Source organism: Dipodomys merriami, unplaced genomic scaffold, assembly GCF_024711535.1.
Source record: "Dipodomys merriami isolate MVZ:Mamm:240054 unplaced genomic scaffold, mDipMer1.0.p SCAF_24, whole genome shotgun sequence".
NCBI classification, from domain to species: domain Eukaryota; kingdom Metazoa; phylum Chordata; class Mammalia; order Rodentia; family Heteromyidae; genus Dipodomys; species Dipodomys merriami.
This window is the reverse complement of record NW_027203826.1, coordinates 16,667,871-16,689,534: the sequence shown is the minus strand read 5'-3', so window position 1 is coordinate 16,689,534 and position 21,664 is coordinate 16,667,871. Positions and strand designations below refer to the sequence as shown.

General features: G+C 42.0%; 1 protein-coding gene across 1 annotated transcript in view; it reads right to left on the bottom strand.

The window, feature by feature from the left end:
* The window catches only part of Colgalt2 (collagen beta(1-O)galactosyltransferase 2), a 101,836-nt gene extending 88,688 nt beyond the window's left edge, over positions 1-13,148 (bottom strand). Inside the window, exon 1 of the mRNA XM_070034275.1 lies at positions 12,522-13,148. Coding sequence (XP_069890376.1) covers positions 12,522-12,784 — 263 coding nt within the window. The 5' untranslated portion in view covers positions 12,785-13,148. The remainder of the gene's footprint in view (positions 1-12,521) is intronic.
* Positions 13,149-21,664: the final 8,516 nt, after the last annotated feature.

Sequence of the window (21,664 nt, the reverse complement as noted above, 5' to 3'; positions counted from 1 at the left end):
ATCAGACATTTGTGGATGAGTATTTTTCTTCACTATACCTAAATGAAGCTCATTACACAAAATACTTAGTAAAGAAAAGGGTGCCATTATATACCATGCCCATGAAGGATTTACTTACAGAGGGAAAACAACTTGTGGCATTTCCTTTAAAAGATACATATTTATGTTTTTAAATAACCGATACTGGATTGAGAAAGTACGCATGTGCTTGATTTAATTTTACAAAAAAAAGACCAATGATGATTATGCGTAGCTGGGTTTCTCCTGTACAACCTTGCACCTGAATGTTTCTCTTAAAGAAATTCTCTTGGCCTTTTTGATGGGTTAACTATCTGGAATCTGGAGAGTGTGCCAAGTATCCAAACTCTGCAACTCCTTACCCCTATGGCTGGTGCTTTAGATACTTATATAACTTTTTCTCTCCACCTAAGGCATTCTGAGTCCTGTCTGGGCCTTTTTGAGAGCGTATCATTGACAGTTCATCCAAATCACTAGAGTTCACACTTAAGATATGGATTCCCAGGTTCTAACCATGAACAGTCTGGTTAAATGTGGCTTAAACAGAGCCTGCAAATCAGTGTGTCTAACAAATACCCCAAGGGTTGAGATCCAGCTGGGCCCTAAGTCTGTATCAGTGATACACTAGTCCAAGCCCAGCAGCTGTATCCAAAATATCAGCAGAACAGTGATGAAGACCACATCTACTCTGGGACAATGAGCTATACCCCATGGGCAAATCACTTCTGGGCCACCTTAACTACTAAGTACTAAATTCAGCGTGGTCACCTGGTTTTCTCCACATAGGCCAATCAATGATGACCAAATAAATAAAAGGGTATATGTAAATTACTATTCATTTCATAGTACCTCTTAAACATTTATCTCCTCAAATATTTCTTAATGGTGAGAACTTTCAAAATCCTTTTGAAATGTATAGTACATTATTATTATCTGAAGTCACTCTACAATGCAATAGTCTACCAGAACTTCTTGCTTATATCTTGTTGTGACACATATTAATCAACCTTCCCCTATCCCTCCCCACCCCTGATAACCACCATTTTGTTCTTAACTTCTAAGAGATGAATGGAGTCCATATACCAGTGAGACTCTGCAGTGTTTGTCTTTCTATGTCTAGCTTATTATGCCCTCTAGTTTAATCCATTATTTGTTATTTATTATTATTGGTCGGTTCAGGTTTTCTATGTCCTCATACTTCAATCGTATTAAGGTATATGTGTGTAGGAATTTGTCCATTTCTTTTTAATTACATCAAATCTGTTAGAACACAGATTTTCATAATAACCTCTATGGGTCTTTTGGATTTCTGTGGTGGCAGTTGCTGTCTCTTATTATCATCTCTGATTTTGTTTATTTGTGTCTTCTCTCTCATTTTCTTAGTATAGACACAGGATTGTCTATATTGTTCATCTTTTAAAAGAATAAACTATATTTAATTTGTATTTATTAAATATGCATTTCATTTATTTCTACTGACTTTTTCCCTTTTAAATTTGGTTCTTGTTTCTTCTTCTTACTCTAGCTCCTTGATATAGGACATCTTTAATACATTGCTTTGGACATTCATCAATTCTCTTGCTAGAGAGAAAATTCTAGAATGGAAATCAGCATAACTCCTAAAGTGTGATATCTATCAAGATTGAGAAACGACAGAGAGAAGACTTGTAAAAGTCTTATCAAAAGACTTATAAAAGTATTTGTGCAAGCAGTCTCGTTTAAGCCTTCCATGGTAACTCCACAAAATCCATGTGTGACAGAAGGTATGGCCCAGTGCCTGAGTGCTCTTCCACTCAACCTGCCTGGAGGAGAGGGAACTTCACACAGTTGGCTGTGCAGTGCTGCAGAGACCACAGCAACTACCCTGATTCCACTTGGCAGCAACTTTCCACCCTATTGATGGGTCTAAACCAGAATGGCAGTATGTGTGCAGTGTAGCCAGGCTTATGAGGCTGGCTGGCAACCAAGATGCTAGAGCTTGGGAATGCCAGGACCTCAAAGGTCCCCAAAGTTCACAGATATCCCAGGAATTTAAGGTCCACTATAAATGTCTAGAAAATTCTGCCAGTACCTTGTAAAGGGGCAATTTCTTTTTTTTTTTTTTTTTAAATTGTATTTTATTTTATTTGAGAACATACTGTACAGAGGGGCAACAATTACATGGGCAGGATAATGCATACATTTCTTACCAAGCATTGCAGCCTCCTCCTTTGTTTACCCTTCACTTCCCTTCCCCACCTCCCCCTCCCCCCACCCAATTTTACCCCCCTCCCCCCACCCAATTATACCCCCCTCCCCCCCCACACCGAAATTGTAAAGCTGGTTTTGACATGACATTTTGTACTTCTCATTGTTGCAACAGGTCCACATGATTCCTTAAACGACTTGTTTGTCCCCATCTCCTCCACATGTTATACTAACATCAAATATAGTGAAAGCGGGGGTTACACTGTGGGGGAGGGACATACAAAGCAACAAAGAAATAATCTTATAAATGCATTAGAAACACATGCATGAAAGAAACGAAAACATTAAAATACATATTTAAGGTTTCATTTTCCTAACATCACATTATCTGGCCTTTTCCGCTTGACTCATACCTATACTAGATATTGCAAATAAGGGAAACCATGGGACCTATGCTTCTTTGGGCCTGGCTTACTTCACTTAATATAATTTTTTCCAAACCTTTCCATTTCCTAACAAATGGGGAAATGTCATTCTTTCTGATGGAGGCATAGAATTCCATTGTGTATATATACCACATTTTCTTGATCCATTCATCTACTGAGGGGCATCTGGGTTGGTTCCATATCTTAGCTATGGTAAATAATGCTGCAATAAACATAGTTGTGCTGGTAGCTTTAGTGTGGTCTTGTTTGTAAACATTTGGGTAAATGCCCAAAAGTGGGATTGCTGGATCATAGGGGAGATCTATGTGAAGTCTTTTGAGGAACCTCCATACTGCTTTCCAAAGTGGTTGAACAAGTTTACATTCCCACCAACAATGAAGTAAGGTTCCTTTCAGTCCACATCCCCTCCAGCATCTGTTGTTATTAGAGTTCTTGATTTTTGCTGTTCTAACTGGAGTGAGGTGATATCTCAATGTTGTTTTGATTTGCATTTCTTTTATGGCTAGGGATGTTGAACATTTCTTCATGTGTCTATTGGCCATCCTTCTTTCTTCTTCAGAGAAGCTTCTCTTTAAGTCTTTCGCCCACTTATTTATTGGGCAGTTGTTTCTTTGAGGATTTGTTGTTGGGTGGTTTAATTTTTTGAGTTCCAAGTATATTTTAGATATGAGACCCTTGTCCGTTGTATGGCTAGTAAAGATCTTCTCCCAATCGGTGGGCTTTCTATTGATCTTGCCAGCTATGTCATTTGCCCTGCAGAAGCTCTGCAACCTTATGCAATCCCATTTGTCCAACCTTTCTTTGATTTGTTGTGCTTCCGGGTCTCTATTCAGAAAATTTCGACCTGAGCCAAGGAGACCTAGGGTTTCTCCTATTCCATCCTGTAATGTTTTCAGAGTGTCTGCTTTGAGTTCAAGGTCTTTGATCCATTTGGAGTTGATTCTGGTGCAGGGTGATATATAAGGATCTAGCTTTAGTTTTCTACATGTAGTTAACCAATTTTGCCAGCACCATTTACTGAAGAGGCTGTCTTTCTTCCATTCTATTGTTTTAGCTTCCTTATCGAAGATTAGATGGCTATAGGTCTGTAGGTTCATTTCTGGGTTTTCAATTCTATTCCATTGGTCCTGAGGTCTGTTCTTATGCCAATACCAAGCTGTTTTGATTACTATGGCTTTATAGTAGAGTTTGAAATTTGGTATTGATATTCCTCCAGCAGTGTTCTTTCCGTTGAGGAGCGTTTTTGCTATTCGGGGTCTTTTATTGTTCCATATGAATTTTTGGATTGCCTCCTCTATTTCCTTGAAGAATGAGGGTGGAATTTTGATAGGTATCGCGTTGAATTTGTAGATAGCCTTGGGAAGTATTGCCATTTTCACGATGTTAATCTTGCCAATCCAGGAGCATGGGAGGTTTTGCCATTTTTTAAGTTCTGTGTTGATTTCCTTTTTCAAGATTTTAAAGTTTTCATCATAGAGGTCCTTCACTTCTTTGGTTAAGTTAATTCCTAAGTATTTTATTTTTTGTGGGGCTATTACAAATGGAGTTGCTTTCCTAATTTCAGCCACACATTTCTCATTGTTGGCATATAGAAAAGCCATTGATTTTTGGGGGTTAATTTTATAACCTGCTACTTTGCCAAAGTTTTGAATCAGCTTGAGTAGTTTGGGAGTGGAGTCTATGGGATTCTTTAAATACAAGATCATGTCATCTGCAAAGAGGGAAAGTTTTATTTCTTCTTTCCCTATTTGGATCCCTAAAGGGGCAATTTCTTGCTTCCCATTGCTTTCTGGAAGAATGTGCACCCTTAGACAACTCTTTCTTAGAGTCACATCTGCCACCTGTGAGAATAAAAAGTTCTTCACTGTCCACCACCAAGCTAAAACCATGCAATCACTCTTAAAAAGAGAATAGAGAATCCTATACTGGCAATGGGTTCTGTAGTCTAAAATGTATGCACTTTGTCTGTCTTCATGGGGAAGTTCTCGTAGGAAGCCTCTCATTAGCCTGATTCAAAGCTCTAAGTAGACCTGGAAGGGACTTGACATAGAAGGAAATGAACTATATATGACAACAGCTAAAGTATTTATGAAATCAGCTGATTTCATAATAGAAGAAGCCTGTCCCAGCCTCATTTATCTGCATGATTCTTACAGTCATTCAGCCCAGGATCATTACTTAGGTAATTCATTTTTCTGAATTGTGCATCTTCTAAGTGATCTTCAAACATTTATCAGAAAACAGTGGAGAATGGGTTATTTTGCCTTCTGTGTACAGAGAAACAAAAGTCTCAAGGCTCACTGGATTTGATGAACAATTAATAATAATAATTAGTGGTAATAATAATTACTACTTCAAAGAAATGTTACCAAGTGCAACTGTAGCTGAATTATGGGTCGAAATCTCAAGTCTGAAGCCTGCTGTAAGAATTTCTATACATCTGGTCCTCCTCAAGAGGAAACGAAATTACCTTTAGCCAAAACTAAAGTTTAATTCATGCAAGGGGCCTGACTAATCTCACCAACCACCAGTGCCATATTTTCATGGATCTGAGTGGTAGCAAGTTCAAGTGAATTAGTAAATTGTAGCCACCCTGTGTATCTTCTGTATGGCATTTCACTTGTTACCTATAACAAGGTCCTTCTCATTTTTTTTACTCTGTGAATATAAACACACAGCTTTTCTACCAGAAGGATGGAGAGTAGAGGGAAAAGCAATACAACAATCCTGGTTCTGTATTTTAAGGGACTATTACATCACTTGCTGGCTGTTTACCAAGCCTGCTGGTTCTAAGAGGTACCTAGATCCCACCACTCCTAGAGAAGCCTGAGAAGAGATCAGAGGTTGTTGATCAAAAGCTAACAGGGATCAGCTAAATCAAGTCAAAGAGACAAAAGAGATAACTGCAAGCTCACACTGTGTGGGCCTGGACAAAGTCCAGGGTGGTGGCTACTCTGTCCCAGTAACAGCTGCTATGTACAAATGCAGGTTTGGTAGGGCTCCGTGATGGCTTTATGGGCATGTCTGCATGTGAAAAGTCACACAGTTATGATATGAGCACTTTGCAGATGCACATCAAAATTTATCAAAGAGTATATCTTTTTTTTTTTTGTCGGTTGTGGGGCTTGAACTCTGGATCTGAAAGTGTAGTTCTTAAAAGGGAGCTTAGAGACAGGTGTTCCAGGGTCCAGAGAATAGGATGGGTATTATCACAGAAGTGTGTAGAGTACCTACCTGGAACAGATCTTATGGGAAGCTAGCTCTCAGTGTGCCACCCAGAGCATCGATGAGATGAATTTAAAAAACAAAAACACAAGCCGGGCGCTGGTGGCTCACGCCTGTAATCCTAGCTACTCAGGAGGCTGAGATCTGAGGATCGCGGTTCAAAGCCAGCCCGGGCAGGAGAGACCGTGAGACTCCTATCTCCAATAAACCACCAGAAAACCGGAAGTGGCGCTGTGGCTCAAGTGGTAGAGTGCTCGCCTTGAGCTGAAGAGCTGAGGGACAGCACCCAAGCCCAGAGTTCAAGCCCCACGACCGACAAAAAACAAAAACAAAAACAAAAACACACTTCTCAGGCTGGGGTGTGGTTCAAATGATACAGTGGTTGCCTAGTTCAAATCCTGAGGTCAAACCCTAGAGCTACCAATAAATAAACATGAAAATAAAAACATTATGCGTATACAGAAGATACATACATATGTATGTATGTATATATCCATACATATACATATATAACACTCATGCTTAGGTCAAAGGACAAGGATATATGTATGTGTATGGACAGTTTCTAGAAGAATACATAAAAAACAAACAAAAAGCGATTAGCATTGGTTTCGTCTGGCAGGTGGCCTGGAGAAAAGGGGAATTTGATTATTATTTTTTCTTTCCCTAGTCCCACCAAAATTGTTTTTAAAAATTTTTATGGATGCATATTGCCTTATGATTTACAAAAAAAAGTCAAATTGAAATACTATTAAAGACATCTACAAAGGTCTTAAGGGATTTAAATTTCTTAAACCAGTAAATTTTGACAACTGAATAAACAAGCCACTCCTTTGAGAATAAAAATGATAAGACCTATACAGTCCACATATATTTTTAGCTCCTGGTGAGTACTAGCTATGATTTAAACACATACAGGGAAACTTTTTCCGAGAGTGGCAACTGCAGAAGAATTTACCCGAACTATAGGCTAACAGTTTTCTCTCAGACATTGCTTTATATTATTGATTTGTGAATTAATGTGCAGACTCAGACCTTATAATTTCCCTGCCATAGTCCCTACAAAAGTCTTATAATGGTCCTTCTTGATCATGCCATAGACCTAGGGACAGTGCTGCACAGTGATACAACCCTTGTGCACAGTTCAGTTTTGGGAAAGGGACCAAGGCACAACCAGCAGCATTCCTGGTCACAAAGCTTTCATTGTTGGTTCTTATAACCACCAGAGACAGCCAAGCAAGAGAACCACAAGAGGCACATGCTTATGAGCCTGGAGTCACAAAGAAATTCAGGGAGAGAAGTGTTTGGGTAAAGGATCTGAAGACAAATCTATTCATTCAAACTCTGTTTAGAATAATTGTCAGGCTCTTTAAGTCAAGAAGGGAATTTATTGTAAAATAAGCTAACATTGAAACGGTCACACAGCATTGAAAACTAGAAATGGCATACCTGACATCACTCACTGTATGATTTACTGACAGGAGTCTCTTAACTGCACTTTGCATTGGATTCTCATCCATGCAACTCAATAAACACAACAAGGGCAATTTAGGCCTCCTCTCTAAATCTGTAGGCAATTTGTCCTAACTGGAACTGAACTGGTGGCATGTATTAGTTACTTCAGTTTTCATCCAAGGAAATGTTTAATTCTTTGCACCAATCATATTTTGAAACTGGAAAAAAATGGATAGTTTTCTCCAATTATTATGCAAGAGAACTGAGCTTAAGGAGCAAGCCCTTAATTTAAAAAGTTAAAAAGCAAACTGTCTTGTACCAATAGGAGCCCAAAAATATAACCAATCTGCACATGAAAAGTCATTGCTATTAAAAATACTTCTATGCTTAGTGACCATAGCAAGTGACTTGAATGTGTATGTACAGCCCACATAGTCAGTCTCAGGTGGTTCCTTTGAAATGTACTACAATAGCACAGAGCTCAGTAACTTGTCCGTGCTTGAGCTAAGTGACAAAATGATCAAGACAGCGGAAGAGAACCACTGAGTCCTTGTGAACTCAAGCAGAAGCGACAATTCTGATTTGAAAGAAACACTAGTGCCCCTATGTTTTCAAGTTGGGTCAACTGACAGAAGAAAAGAAAAACACAAAACTAGAAATAATTGTTCCTTCTTGATCTTAAACAGACCATATATGCTGTGTGACAGCTGCCCAGGTCCATCCTTGATCCACCAGCTTGTGACCTCAGGATAGATAGTTGCATATTCTGGGCCTCAGTTTCCTCCTGTATAAAGTTTAAGAGAGTGATAAATGCAATGGCCCCTCCCACTAAGGCTTGCTGGCAGGAGCAAGTCAGTTATCAGCATCTCCATTAATGCCAGCTTTCATTAGGGCAACTGGTAATCTTTTGCTTGAAGGAAATGAATGGAGTTACTTGTGAGCACTTTTGTATTTTATTTTATTTTGGATTAATATGTGCGAGTTGTACATACTAACAAGTTCAGCATGATTTTTTTTTCAAACTCCATTCAGAGACACAAGAGACGCATAGGAAATTGCAACTCATTTATTTAGGAACATTTCTGCTAAGACTATATATTCTCTCTCATCTACTTGTTATATCATGCTTTGAGATAGTTGTTATTATTGGTCATTTTGAGGTTAAGTAGTTTCTTTTCGAGGTTCGTAGATATGCCCAAATTCCACAAATTGGAGCTGTAGTGTGTCTGAATCTAAGCTTCCACTTCTCCCCCTCCCCCATTCTTAAGCATCAGGTTGGGAACCATAAGGAAAAGGAGGAGAAAAGTGAGCAAAACAGACTAACAGAAGAGGCCTAAAGAATCACCTGTTTTCATCTGTGCATAGGGACAACACATCACCTCTAATGACAAGTGATAAAATATGCCATCCTCACCAATAATAGTTTGGAAAACTTTATAAACAAACTTACTCTATTAGTGTATCCAGTTAAACATCTACCAAAATGCTACTAGCTCAGCAATGCAGAGGAGACCAATTTAAGATAATTCTCAAAGAATGAAGAGACAAAAATATAGGACAACGTGTGGGGTCTGGCCTTCCTCCTGGAAACAAGTAGAAGCTCATCATTGTTTATATTGATGTTCACAGAATCTCATCACAGGGGCTAACAATTAAAAACTGGGTCTCAATTTAGTATAAATTAGAACAAAAGTCAGTATGGACTGTACCAAATGAAATGTCCAAATTGTTCTGTAATTACATAGCAGCTACTGCCTTGGATCTGCAGAGACTCTGTGAATCCAAATGTCTCCCACAAGCAATACACGCTGTCCAAATGGCAAACCTAACATCTTTCTACAGCTGAGGACTTTTCTTTATGCCTTGCCCCTGGTCTGTGGCCCTGCTGTCCTAAATCATAGCTTTGTAAAGAAGGATGAGGTTAACCTTCCCTCTTTTGCTAAAGGCTATTTGTTCATGTCTCCACTGAATTAAAGAGAACCCAGTACATCTATTGCCACATGTCCCAATACCTTCCACTCAACTCAGTAGCCATTCTCGTGAACTTGCTGCATGTTCTAATTAGTGCCAAACCAGTACATCTATTGCCACATGTCCCAATACCTTCCACTCAACTCAGTAGCCATTCTCGTGAACTTGCTGCATGTTCTAATTAGTGCCATGGACATAGTGTCCTTAGTTTGTCTACACAGGCTTTCAATATTTTAAAGAAAGCAAATAGTTTGGTGGATTTTGAGATCAGACAGGTAAATATGAAAGTGCTTTACTTTTTGCTGGTATGAAGCATGTCTAAACTATACATTTCCCTGTGTTCCATCTAAGGCAAATCAAACTTGATGCAGAAATGACTGCAGTCATTCTCCAATAGCGGTCATTTGTATCTCTTTTTGGTACTTTTCTTTCCTGTAATTCAGATTTGGTTCAGATCGTTAGGTAAGACAATATTCATATGGAATCTAGGAGCCAGGCCTTTCAATGATCCTATAACCTAAAGGGGAAAAGTCTTGATCCTGAAAGATGTAGAAAAGAAGCCTTATCAGACATTTCTCCAGCCTTTGGTAGAGGTAAGTGGATGAAGAAGAATGGGTCTGCACTGAGTGTGATATCGAGATATTTAGAGTCTGGCACCCCAGACTCTGGAGGCAATAATGTTCTGTTTGTAAAGGTCTCAGAAGGTCACAGTCATTTTTGACATTTGCATGTGCTGGCTTTGTTAAGTAGACAGTTAGCAACATGGACTATTGAATGGATCTTGACTGAGTTTCAGGGACCAGGAATAAGCAACTGGAGCAAGACCCTTAAAGATGTAACATCCTAAGACACCACTTCCCTCCAGAGGGGCTTAGCCCATAATTTTGCCAGTCATAAATTCATCTAGTGCTAGACTAAAAGTCAACATTTCCAGAGACCTGATAGGGAATATGAGTGTGGAGACCCACAGTCATTAAGCCAGTCAAATGCTTTCATTCCCTTCAGTGGAAACTCTAGCTGATGTCCTGGATTTTTTTTTCTCTCCCTGTAGCACCCTCCCTTTTCAGCTCTCCTTCGTTTCTAGGATTTAGCTGACTTCTTTCATCCTTCAAAACTCAGTCCAAACTCAGTATCAACTGTTCTAGAAGCCTTTCATGGCCACACAAGATCCCCTCTCCCCCCATCAGATATAGAAATCCTTCTGTTTAAATACCATTCAGATCACCTTACACTACCCAGTAAGAAAAGCCATGTTTATCTAGAAGGAGCCAGCTTTTGTTCAACTTTTTTTTTGTGTTTGCAGTTGATGAAAGCCCTTTAGAAGGGACTACTAAGAAACTGACATTTTTTAAACTGCTAGAACCTAATAAATGATCCATGGTTTCTAAGGCAGAATCAGGAATTTTCAAAGGAGAGTCTTCAGTGAGTAACTCAGAGGCTGGCCACGCCTTTACCTAAGCTCTTTGAGCTTGCTCACTGCCTCACTCTGTGGCCATAAGGGACAGCAACATGGAACATAAAGTAAGGTAAGGAACTAGACCACAAAAAGCTATGCAGATGCAGAATGCTACCCATTTAAACAGAACATCATCCATATATCCTGGACCACTCAAGGGAGTTAAGATGTACATTCATTGGTTGGTTGAGTCTAATCATCAAGTCTATGGAATTCAAGAGTTGGAAGGGATTTTTCATTAATTTCAATTTTCTCTCATTTTATTATTGAGAGAGAGAGATGTCTATAAATTTCACACAACTTGGTCCAAATCACATTCAAACTTGATAAACAATTCAAATTTCCTAATGTATAGGTTTGTATAAAGTCTATAATTAAAAACAATTTTCTAGGCAATCTTTAGGGGCAAGTTTGGGATTAAATTCTAGTTATTCTGTGACCTTTGAGTGAGTTGTTGAACTGACCAAGTCTCCATTTCTTCCTTTGTAAAATAAGGATCAGAGTATTTCTCTTTCAAGCTTATTGTGTGCTCTGGTGTCTTACACCTATCATATACCTCGCTACTTGGGAGGTAGAGATCTTTGAATCAAGGCTTGAGCAGACACTCTGTAGAAGAATAGGAGTTATGACTCAGGTGGTAGAGTACCTGGCTAGCCAGCTAGAGACTCTGAGTTCAAACTCCAGTACTGTATACATAACCAAAACAAAAAGAGACTTTTTTTTCTTCAAAGTTTCTTTTGGAAGGGAAATGGTTAACACAAATAAGTAAATAGACTCTTCCTTCTGGTTGAAAAGCTGGCTGCCTAGCAGCCCACTTCCCACCGGCGGTGCTGTCCTGCGTGGAGACGGTCACGTAGGACGGTGCACGGTGAAGCAGTGTGCGCACAGTGCTGCACTATTTCCCACCTCTGCCCCTGGCCACAGGCTGGGTGGTGAGGCTGCCCTTCCCGCCCGCCGCCGAGGGCTGTCTTTACCCTCCCTCCCCTGGCTGCCCACCGCCCTGATCCTGTGTGGGGCGCTCCCCTTGCTAACGCCGCCCGCAGAAACCTGCTCCAGGAGTAACCTGGACTCCACCGCCTGGGGGAGGAGAGGGGATGGCCCGGAGGCCCCCAACGACTGGGCCAATTTCTTGCCTCTGCTACTTGGATTTCTAAAATCAGGTGCCCGCCTGGGCTGAGGGTCGCCGAGGGAGTGGGGAGCTCCCCTCTCTGGTCCCCGATCCAGCAAGCACGGGCGTTTCATTAGGAGAAAAACTTGGCTCTCTTCCCAAGGGCAGCTTCATCTGGCCCCAGCACGGGATGCCCTGGGATCGCCTCTGAGCCCGGAGGACACCTAGCTGGGATAGCCTGCGGGGCTGGGCCGACTCCGCTCAGGTCGTCTGTCTGGTCCTGGCACCGCGAAATCTCCCTAGCCCCAGCCTCAGTGGACCCAGCTGCTAGTCAGTTGTGGGGTAGGAGGGGGCTCCGGGCACCCATCTCCTCTCTCCAGAGCCGGGGATAGAGCAGGAACCTCGAGAGTTGAAAAGTCCTCCTCCAGCCCCGGGGGTGGGAGCGGAGTCAGAAGGACCGCGGCCACGCGAGGCGCGCAGCACCTACCCACGCAGGGGCACCGACGTTCCCGAACGAGCGCGCGGCGTGCACGCGGCCCCGCGCCTCCCCAGCCCGCCCGGTGGGCCCGGGAGCAGCGCGGGCAGGAGGGGTGGGGAGGTCCCCGCTCCCCGCTCCCCGCGGCCCCCCGCGGCCGGACCCCGCCGCGGCGCTCACCAGATGGCCATCCTGCTCTTGGGGTAGTCCAGCCGCTCCAGGCAGCCGAGGAAGTGTGGCAGCGAGTGCGCAGCGTTGCGGGCGAGGACGGCCACCATCACCGTGGCCCTCTGCAGAGGCGACTCGGGGAAAACCACCGCCTCTTCCTCGTCGTCCTCCGAGTCGGGTTCCGCGGCGAAGCGCGCCCGACAGCCGCCGCGGAGCAGCGCGGAGGACAGGAGCAGCAGGGACCAGGCGAGGGCGGCGGCGGGGCGCGCAGCCATCTTCCAGCCTGGGGCCGGCGGCGGGAGGTCCAGCCGCGAGCGCGGAGCCCCGCGGCCCGAGGGCGCCCGAGGCCGGTTCCCGGAGATCGGGGAGGCTGCGGGGGCTGCCGGGCTTGCCGCTCCCCAGGCCGGCCAGCGTGCGCGCCGGCGCCCAGCCCTGCAGCTCCCCGGACCCTCGGGCCGCCGCAGCACCGCCCAGGTCCCGACGCCGCGGGTGGGCACCGCGTACCTGCCGCCGCCCTGGCTCGCTCGCTCGGGGGTGGCTGTCGGTGCAGAGTCCAGCGGAAAGTTCCCCCCGTGCAGGCGCGGCTTGTGCAGCTGAGGTCTGTGGCTTTCTCCCGGGCTGTGAGGTGTGGCCGTGTCTGCCAGTGGGCGTGTGTGTGTGTGTGTGTGTGTGTGTACATAACGGTACAACACCAAGAAAATTTATTCTGTTTTGCGCAAACCGCAGCTGGAGTCCCTCACAGTATGTATGCAGCATTTCTCAATGCACCTATTGACAAACGAGTGGAATTCTAAATTGGGAAGTCACCCTAACTATTCATGCCTGTGCTAGATAAATTTTTAAAAATACCAAGAGACAAAATGTTTGCGTTTCCTTAGGCATACAACTTCTCCTGAATTCATTCTTGATGGAGGAAACACCCAATAACACTGAATTTGAAGACTTGGAGACTTTTATATTATTTTATTTTATTATTATGATTGTCTTAGCTTTAAGTCATTGTACAAAGGGGTTAAAATTCAACATGTCAGTTTATGAGTACAATATATCATTGATCAATGTCACCCCTTTCAGCCTTTGACTTGGAGAATTTTAGTGACCAGACCCCTTAAAATAAAAACAAAGTCCTAATTGCGCCGGTTCCAAAGGTCCAAACTTAAGAACAAAAGAGAGACTCATTGGATGGTTTTCTCTTCCTTAATGACCAAAACGAACAAAGAGTAGCAAAGACAGGGAGAGTCCACAGCTGATGGGGGGAGAGAAAATAGGGGAAAGAAATAGGCTAGGGGAGGGAAAACGCAATTAGCACGGGAATGGAATTGCAGTGCATTCATAAAGGATGCTGACTCCCGCAGACAGCTTGGGGGAGTGAGGATCGCCACGTGAATTCCTCCTTGTGAAAACACTACTAGCTTGGGATCTGTGAGTGCGCATAGAGCGATGGGGCCCCTATGAATTTAAGACCATCAGCCCCAACTAGCCCTGGGCTCTGTCCCACAGTTCTTTCCAATGTATTAATTAATTAAGCCTTTGACCCTCTCATTCCCTCATCTCCTTCATTCAACTCCCCCAGTACCCTGATCTGCTATGCTAGCAGCAGCCCGGCAGTCCACTCCTGTTTGCTACTAAGGGCTTTAGGCCTGCTATAGGGCCTCTTCTAGGCCCCCCCCCCCCCGCCCCCCCCCCCCTTTAGCTCCACTCTCCACCAAATTCTCCGTGGGTCCTTTTCTAGCAACTTCTTTACATCAATCTTACCATAATGTCACTCTCACCCTTAAAACAAAATTTTATAGAAATCTTCGTTTCTTCGCTGACTCGCTCTGGGCCAAGCTCCTTAAAGAAAGGGTCTGCACTTCCTTTTTCCACTTCATCTCCCATCTCACCTACCACAAGGCAACATGGCTTCAGCCCTTTCCTGTGCTGGGAAAACACATGGCTGACTTCAGCATTGGTGAATTTAGTGAGAGCTCTAGTCCTTACCTTTCCAGGCCTCTGTCACATAATCTATGCGTTCGTAGATTTTACTCATCTGTCTGCAAGTAAAAGTTCTCTGTCACTATGTGCTACTTTTCTGGCCCCTGTGGTCTCCTGGGGTTAGTGCACCTACCAGATCAGAGACTCTTGCCCCAACCTCTTCTCTGATATTCATATTTTTTATTATTAACATCCCATAGGTATCCCCTCCATCTTCCTGTGGGAACTGACCCTGTCCCAGGTGCACCAGCTACAGCAAAGGGACAGAGAAAGGCATGGTCACTTCTACAGGTGTGTGTGTGAGACCATTCAAAGGGTTTCACAGAGATGATTCCCATGTTGTTCTTTCTTTTCCTTCCTTGGTCTATCTTTCATTCAACTTCCAAGACTGAGACCCCCTCCAGGCCTTAGGAATTCAGGGTTTGTATTCATCATTTGTTCACCTTTCAGCAGGCAGAGGAAGTTTCAAAGTAGGAAGCCACATTTGTGTAGTCTTGCTCCTGTTAACTTCACAACTTATCTGAGCTCATTTTTCACAAGGAAGTAGCATGTAAAACTGTGGTGCTTGCTCCGCCTGGCCTCTAATAATACAATGAAATTAGCCTCCCAGTGTTCTGAAAGAAGTACCATCTGCTATGTGGATGAGATCCAGAGTTTCCTGAAAGATACCCGTTTGAAACTTATAGAGTGTTAATTAGTTACCAAGAATATTAAGGCCACAGCCAGGTATGCGACAGAAGAAGAGCACACATGGCAGTGGGTGGGTGGGGAGGGAGGAGGGGGGAGCTTGGGAAAAGTCCCTATTTTACTCACAGACTCATTCCAGGAGTTAATTGCAAATTAGTGACGTGAATCTTGGATGTTTTTCCGCCCCATAGAATTAATGTTGTGAGTTAATTTGTAAAATCTAATTAAAAGATAAAGTCAATTATATTGTTTAAATACCCTTTGCTTAAAATGTTCTATCATGGAAACTGGTTGACTGAAAACTGGTCCCAGTCTCCATTGCCATTAGACTGTCCCAAGAGTTCCCACACGATGTTAGAAGTGGATACCTGCTCCCCTGTCTGCCCTCCCCCCTCCCCCACTGTACCAGCACAGGAGGCCCCCTTTGGAGACAAGAGAACCTCTGATTCCAGCACTTAGTCTAGTTGTGGCAGGAGTAGGACATCTAGGATGCGCAGAAGGCTTCTTGCAGGAAAACTTCTTGAGGTTTCTGTGGCTCTAGCAGCCAAGAGGGGAAGGAAACACATGCCTTTTCAGAAGCTGAAACATTCTAGAAAGTACAGCAACTGCTTAAAGTTGGAGCTTAGAGTTGGAGCTGAATTTCTGCCTTATTTGTGTCACTAGTTCTCTGTGTGGCCTTGGAGACAATCTTTCTGAATATCAGTTTCTATTGGAAAGACATAAAAGTAAAGTCATGCCTCATCTTTTACTCAATGAACACCTATGAAATTACTGCCAGTTTGGTATTTGAATTGTCTGCTGGGGCCAGAAAATTGGGGTGAAAAGGTGGCCTGCCTGCCGAATATCCCTACTGGGCTCCCGTGATCCATGATTTAGCTCCTGGCTAAATCATCCAGGTTGGTCTCTTCTATACCAAAATGTCTTTCTTCCACCACCTGGATTGTTTTACCCCTGTCTCATCCAGCCTAAAACGCTACAAATGGAAAAGTCACTTGAGGAGGTGGTGCTGTCGCTCAAGTAGTAGATCACTTGGCATGAGCTGAAGAGCTCAGGGACAGTGTCCAGGCCCAGAGTTCAAGCCCCACGACCAGTAGAAAAATGGCTTGAATGAGTAAGTAACCATTTCAACATGAAGCACTTGAAAGGATATTAGGCAATATCTCCTGTTATTCCTACGTTTTTGAACTTTTAATCTAGCATCTAAGCTGAGATGCACTAGATAAAGCTTTGGTGAAGGACACTGACGGAATGGAACCCTCACTGATGAGTGGAACTCTTAAGGACAAGGCGAGTCTATGAAGTTCCCAGGCATGGACATAAAGAACTTTCTAGAAAGGAAAGGGCAAGAGGGGAGGAACTCCTATCAGGTTGCAAAGAGTAAAAATTGAACTGTCTTCACTTTAAAGTGTTGGGAAATAAGCAGCCTGTGTTAGGAAATAGAAAGCAAAAGGTGAGATAGGATGTAATTCCAAGTAAACGGAACTGCACAAACCTTGGGAAACTGCAATGAATAGAACATGACCCGAGGCTAGAGAGAAAGTTGAAGGAAAGCTGGAAAATTGTGATTTTATATGATTTCTTGAAAATGGGCAAAGAACTTTGAATAGATGTTTCTCTCGAGAAATAGAAGTCTCTATAGGCACATGGAAAGTTTCTCACCACTATTAATCATTAGGGCAATGCACATCAAAACTAAAATAATACCTTGTACCCATTAGGAAGGCAACTGGCAAAAACCCAAGACCAAAACAAATAACAAACTGTGGTAAGGATTTAGAAAAGTTGGAACTTGTATATTAGTGCTGTGAATGTTAAAATGTACAGCTGCTGTGGAAAATAGTATAACGATTCCTTAAGAAATAAAATAGAATTATTGTATGATCCACCATTTCACTTTTGCATATACAAGACCAAAACAACCACCCCAGAAAAATCCAGGTATTTGTACTCCTATATACAAAGGAGCATTGTTCACAACAGCTGAAAGGTAGAGCAATCTGTAAGTCAATGAATAGCCATTCAAATTGTAGTAGATGCCTACCATGGTGTGTTATAAGGGAAGTTTTCACATCTGCTCCAATAGTTCAGGCTTGAGGACATTATAATAAATGAAATAAGCTAGTCACAAGAAGACAAATACTGTGTGTAATTTATAGAAATTAGAATAGTGGCTGCCTGGGGTTGAAATTAAGTGGGCAGTAATTAAATGGGCACAGAGTTTCATTCTTACGAGATGAAAACAACTTCAGAGATATTCTTAGGGAAATTTATGTATTTATTTATTACTGGGAATTGAACTCAGAGCACCACACTTGCTGGCCAAGCATTCTGCCACTAATCACAGGGACTAACGTTTTTAATTGTAAGTTTTAATGTTTTGCTTTATTTCCTAACTAGTTTTGAGGACTTCTGTATATATTCTAGGTATGTTGTTCCACTCAGCCCCCATTTCAGGGCTTCATGCTCACCTTAGGCTTTTTTCTTTACCACTTGAACCATACCTCTACGTCTGCCTTTTTGCTGGCTTGTTAAAGGAAAGAATCTCTAGGATTTGTCTGCCTGGGCTGCTTAGAACCTCAATCCTCAGATCTTAGATCTCAGGAGCTAGTGTTATAGACACGAGCCTTATCTTTTCATTGTGTCATAAATGTCTTCTTTGAATAGTTCTGTCAGAAATTCTTAACTAAAATAGAATGAAGTTTGTCAAGCATTTTTTCATATAGTTTGTGTTTTAGGGTCTTGTTGAAGGAAGTAATCTGTATCTTATAGTTACAAAATACTCTTTTGTACATACATTTTATTAAAAATGTTAAAGTGTTTGCTTTTGCCTCCACACATTTTTTGAATTGTTCGTCCTTTCCTCTTCCCACACCTGCACTGCTCTGTTCCTTGACTTTTTACTTTGTTCTGTTTATTCACCTACTCCTGTACCAACACCACATTCTCATTCTCTTCTCCTCTTCTCCCTTTCCTGCCCTCTGCTACCCTCCTTCTCCTTTTCCTTCCCCCAACCTCTCCAAATACAATCTTGCTGAATAGGGCAGATTTGACCTCTAGCTTAGATTCTTCTTGCTTTTACTTTCTGAGTGCTGGTATTATAGACACGTTGCAGAACACTTGGCCTTTGCCTACACTCTTAATTGCAGATGTGCATAAAAGTCCCTTCCATTTGTTCTTAAGAAAACCCTTGTTTTGGGATCTTTATGCCTACATTTCAGAAGCAGATTATCAAATATCAGGAGAAGATCAATTGGAATTTTGATTGGGATTGCTATAATCTATACATTAGGGTGAGACTGCCACCTTTACAATATTGAGTCTTTCCAAATGAACAGTATTCTTATCCAATTATTTTTTATAGTAACATCTTTGTGTTGTTTTGTTCTAAATGTAAACCTTCCCTTTAAAATCAAATATATTGTTTTCCGATTGCTTAGATAGCACTTGAAATTTATGAGATAAAGTGGAAAGAACTTCATCCACGTAGTTCTCGACACCATGGTGATTACCTTATATGTGTTAATGTGTGTGAATGATAACACAGATTAAGTAGAGATAATAGAGATAAAATAGATTCCTAAATATTTTATTAGAATAAATATCTCAGCTATTCTTAAGACACAGAGAACAGGAAATTACATGATTTGTGTACAAATATATAACAAGACATATATGAATCCTCAGTGTATAAAAAGCTGATCTAGAAAGCTAGTCTGTATTTAGCCTGAAATAAGTCTACCAGACCACTGTATAAAAGCCTTAACAATTTTTTTTTTTTTAGCACACTAAAGGTTTGCATCACAATTTGGTGTTTGCTTTTCCTCTTGAGACTCTAGCTGAATTAATACGTCTGTCTAGATATCAGATTTCTTTTGCAGGAATAAAATGGTCTGGCTTGCAGTATCAGGCTGGGACATCAGTCTACTAGGTGCCAAATTACAGGCTTTGATTAAGTACAGTAAACTCAAGAGGGAATGTTATGTTTTGTTACCTGTTACATTCCCACTAGCCACTTTGGTTCTCTGATATAGTGAACTACTTAGGCAATCCTAAGAGGAGAAATCCTTTAGAGAATCAGAAGCTGAGCCTCTATCCTGTTCTCAAATGCATTTCACTAGATTGCCAGATGAGCCGTTTCAATTTTCTAATCCTTTGTACTTAATTCTACCCATTTCCAATCAACAAAACTTATTTGAAAGTTTTTGTTTTCTTAGCCAAGTGTAGTATCTTATGCCTGTAATCCTAGCTACTCAGGAGGAGGGATTGGGAAGATCATAGGTGGAGGTGGCCCTAGCAAAAAGTCCTTGAGCACAGTGGTGCTTTACCTATCATCCCAGCTCCGTAGGGGCCTGAAATCAGGAGACTCATGGGTCTAGATCAGACCAAGCGGTAAGTTCAGAAGACTCCAATCTTAGAAGACAGGGATACTCACGTGTCATCCCACCTATAGCAGGAAGCATAAAATATTAGAACACAGACCAGGCACTGGCCAGGCAAAAAGTAAAACTCGTATCTCAAAAATAGCCAGTGCAAAAATGGGCTGGTGGCTTGGCTTAGCAGTAGTGCATGCTTGTAGCAAGACCTGAGTGCAAACCCCAGTACCCACCCCACATTATTGTTATGGCTTAATGTGAAAGCTAAGAGAGATTCCATTTTCATTCTCTTAGTGAATTAAAAGTCAGTAGCATTTAATACTTATCCTTGAATATATCATGCTTTCTTTTTTGAAGCTAACAAAGAATTTTTATTCTTAAATTGTGTTTGAATAGCTAACATGGCCTCTTTTTTTTGACAAACAAATCCATTAGTGATCTTATGCTTCATTTTATAATCTTTTTTGTTTTTGTATATTTTTATTGTAAAAATAGTTATGCTTTAGTTTTTAAGCAATAGAACTTAATGTATTTGCCCAACGGTGACATTTATCAGTTGTTTTATCCATCCTTTTGGGCTTTCCTTTCTGCCCCAGCTCTTTTTCTTTTTTCTTTTTCTTTTGTTGGTCGTGGGGCTTGAACTCTGGGCCTGGGCGCTGTCCCTCAGCTCTTCAGCTCAAGGCTAGTGCTGTTCCACTTGAGCCACAGTGCCACTTCCGGTTTTCTGAGTGGTTTATTGGAGATAGGAGTCTCACAGTCTTTCCTGCTTGGGCTGGCTTTGAACCGCGATCCTCAGATCTCAGCCTCCTGAGTAGCTAGGATTACAGGCATGAGCCACCAGCGTCCGGCTCCAGCTCTTTTTCTTAAACTGACAAGTCTTTTCTTAATTTTTTTTTTTTTTTTTGGCCAGTCATGGGACTTGAACTCTGGGCCTCGGCACTGTCCCTCAGCTCTTCAGCTCAAGGCTAGTGCTGTTCCACTTGAGCCACAGTGCCACTTCCGGTTTTCTGAGTGGTTTATTGGAGATGAGTCTCACGGATTTTCCTGTTTGGGCTGGCTTTGAACCGTGAACCTCAGATCTCAGCCTCCTGAGTAGCTAGAATTACAGGCCACCGGCTGGCTCTGTAAAAGATGTTTTGAGCCGTGTTCAAATAGTATCTAATTTCCTTAGACCTTTTGATGGTTTTATAGAATTTCCTTTCTACTCACCTGAGGAATATGAACTGATATAGATTTTTAGGGGTCGCAGAGACAGATCTATTCTTTTATAATTACTTTAATGGCAGTGTTTAGTGTTTCAAGGAGCCTGGTTATTTCAGCACTATTTATTTCTTTGGGTGATTGTAGCTACTTTGTGAAAGCTAAGGTTCCAACACATTCTAGGGCGATTTATAAGCCTTCACCTGTGATGTTTCCTTTTGTTCTTTTTAATGCATTCAAGGATGTTTTTCTTTGACTTGCAACAGTTTGAAATAGCACAAACTCCCATGTGTTACTCTCTTAGAAAATCATTGTGGTATTGGGAATTTTCTTTCATTTAATTTGGTAACATTTTGTCCATTTTTCATTTTTTGACCCATCCTTTCCTTTTTCTGTTACTGACATGTGTGCTGGATTGCTTTACATCACATAACACATCTCCAAGGATTTTTTTTTTCCAAAATTATTTTTTACTTTGTTGTTCACCTTAGATAATGTCAAGTTCACTTACTTCTTTCTCTGTAAGTTGTCTCAGCTGTTAAAACTGCCCAATGAGCTTTCTATTTCTGAAATTATCATTTTTAGTAGCAGAATGGCTTTACACTTTTCTTCTCTTTTCTATTTGTCTTCAGGTTTCCGTCCACGGACAACATGCTTTTACTTCATTGAAGATGATTGTAATACAGGTCTCTTTAAACAATTCTTACCTGTCACTTCGGCGGCAGGTTCTTAGTTGATCATGTTCCCGAAGAATTTCTCTTCTACCTGGAACTGTGAATAACTTGTTTTTAGGCCGGTGCTGGGACTTGAACTCAGGGCCTGGGCACGGTCCCAGGTTCTACCACTTAGGCCACGGCTCCACTCCCGGCTTCGGACTTCGAGAGCTACTTCTTGCTGGGATTCACCTAACGGCCGCCGAGC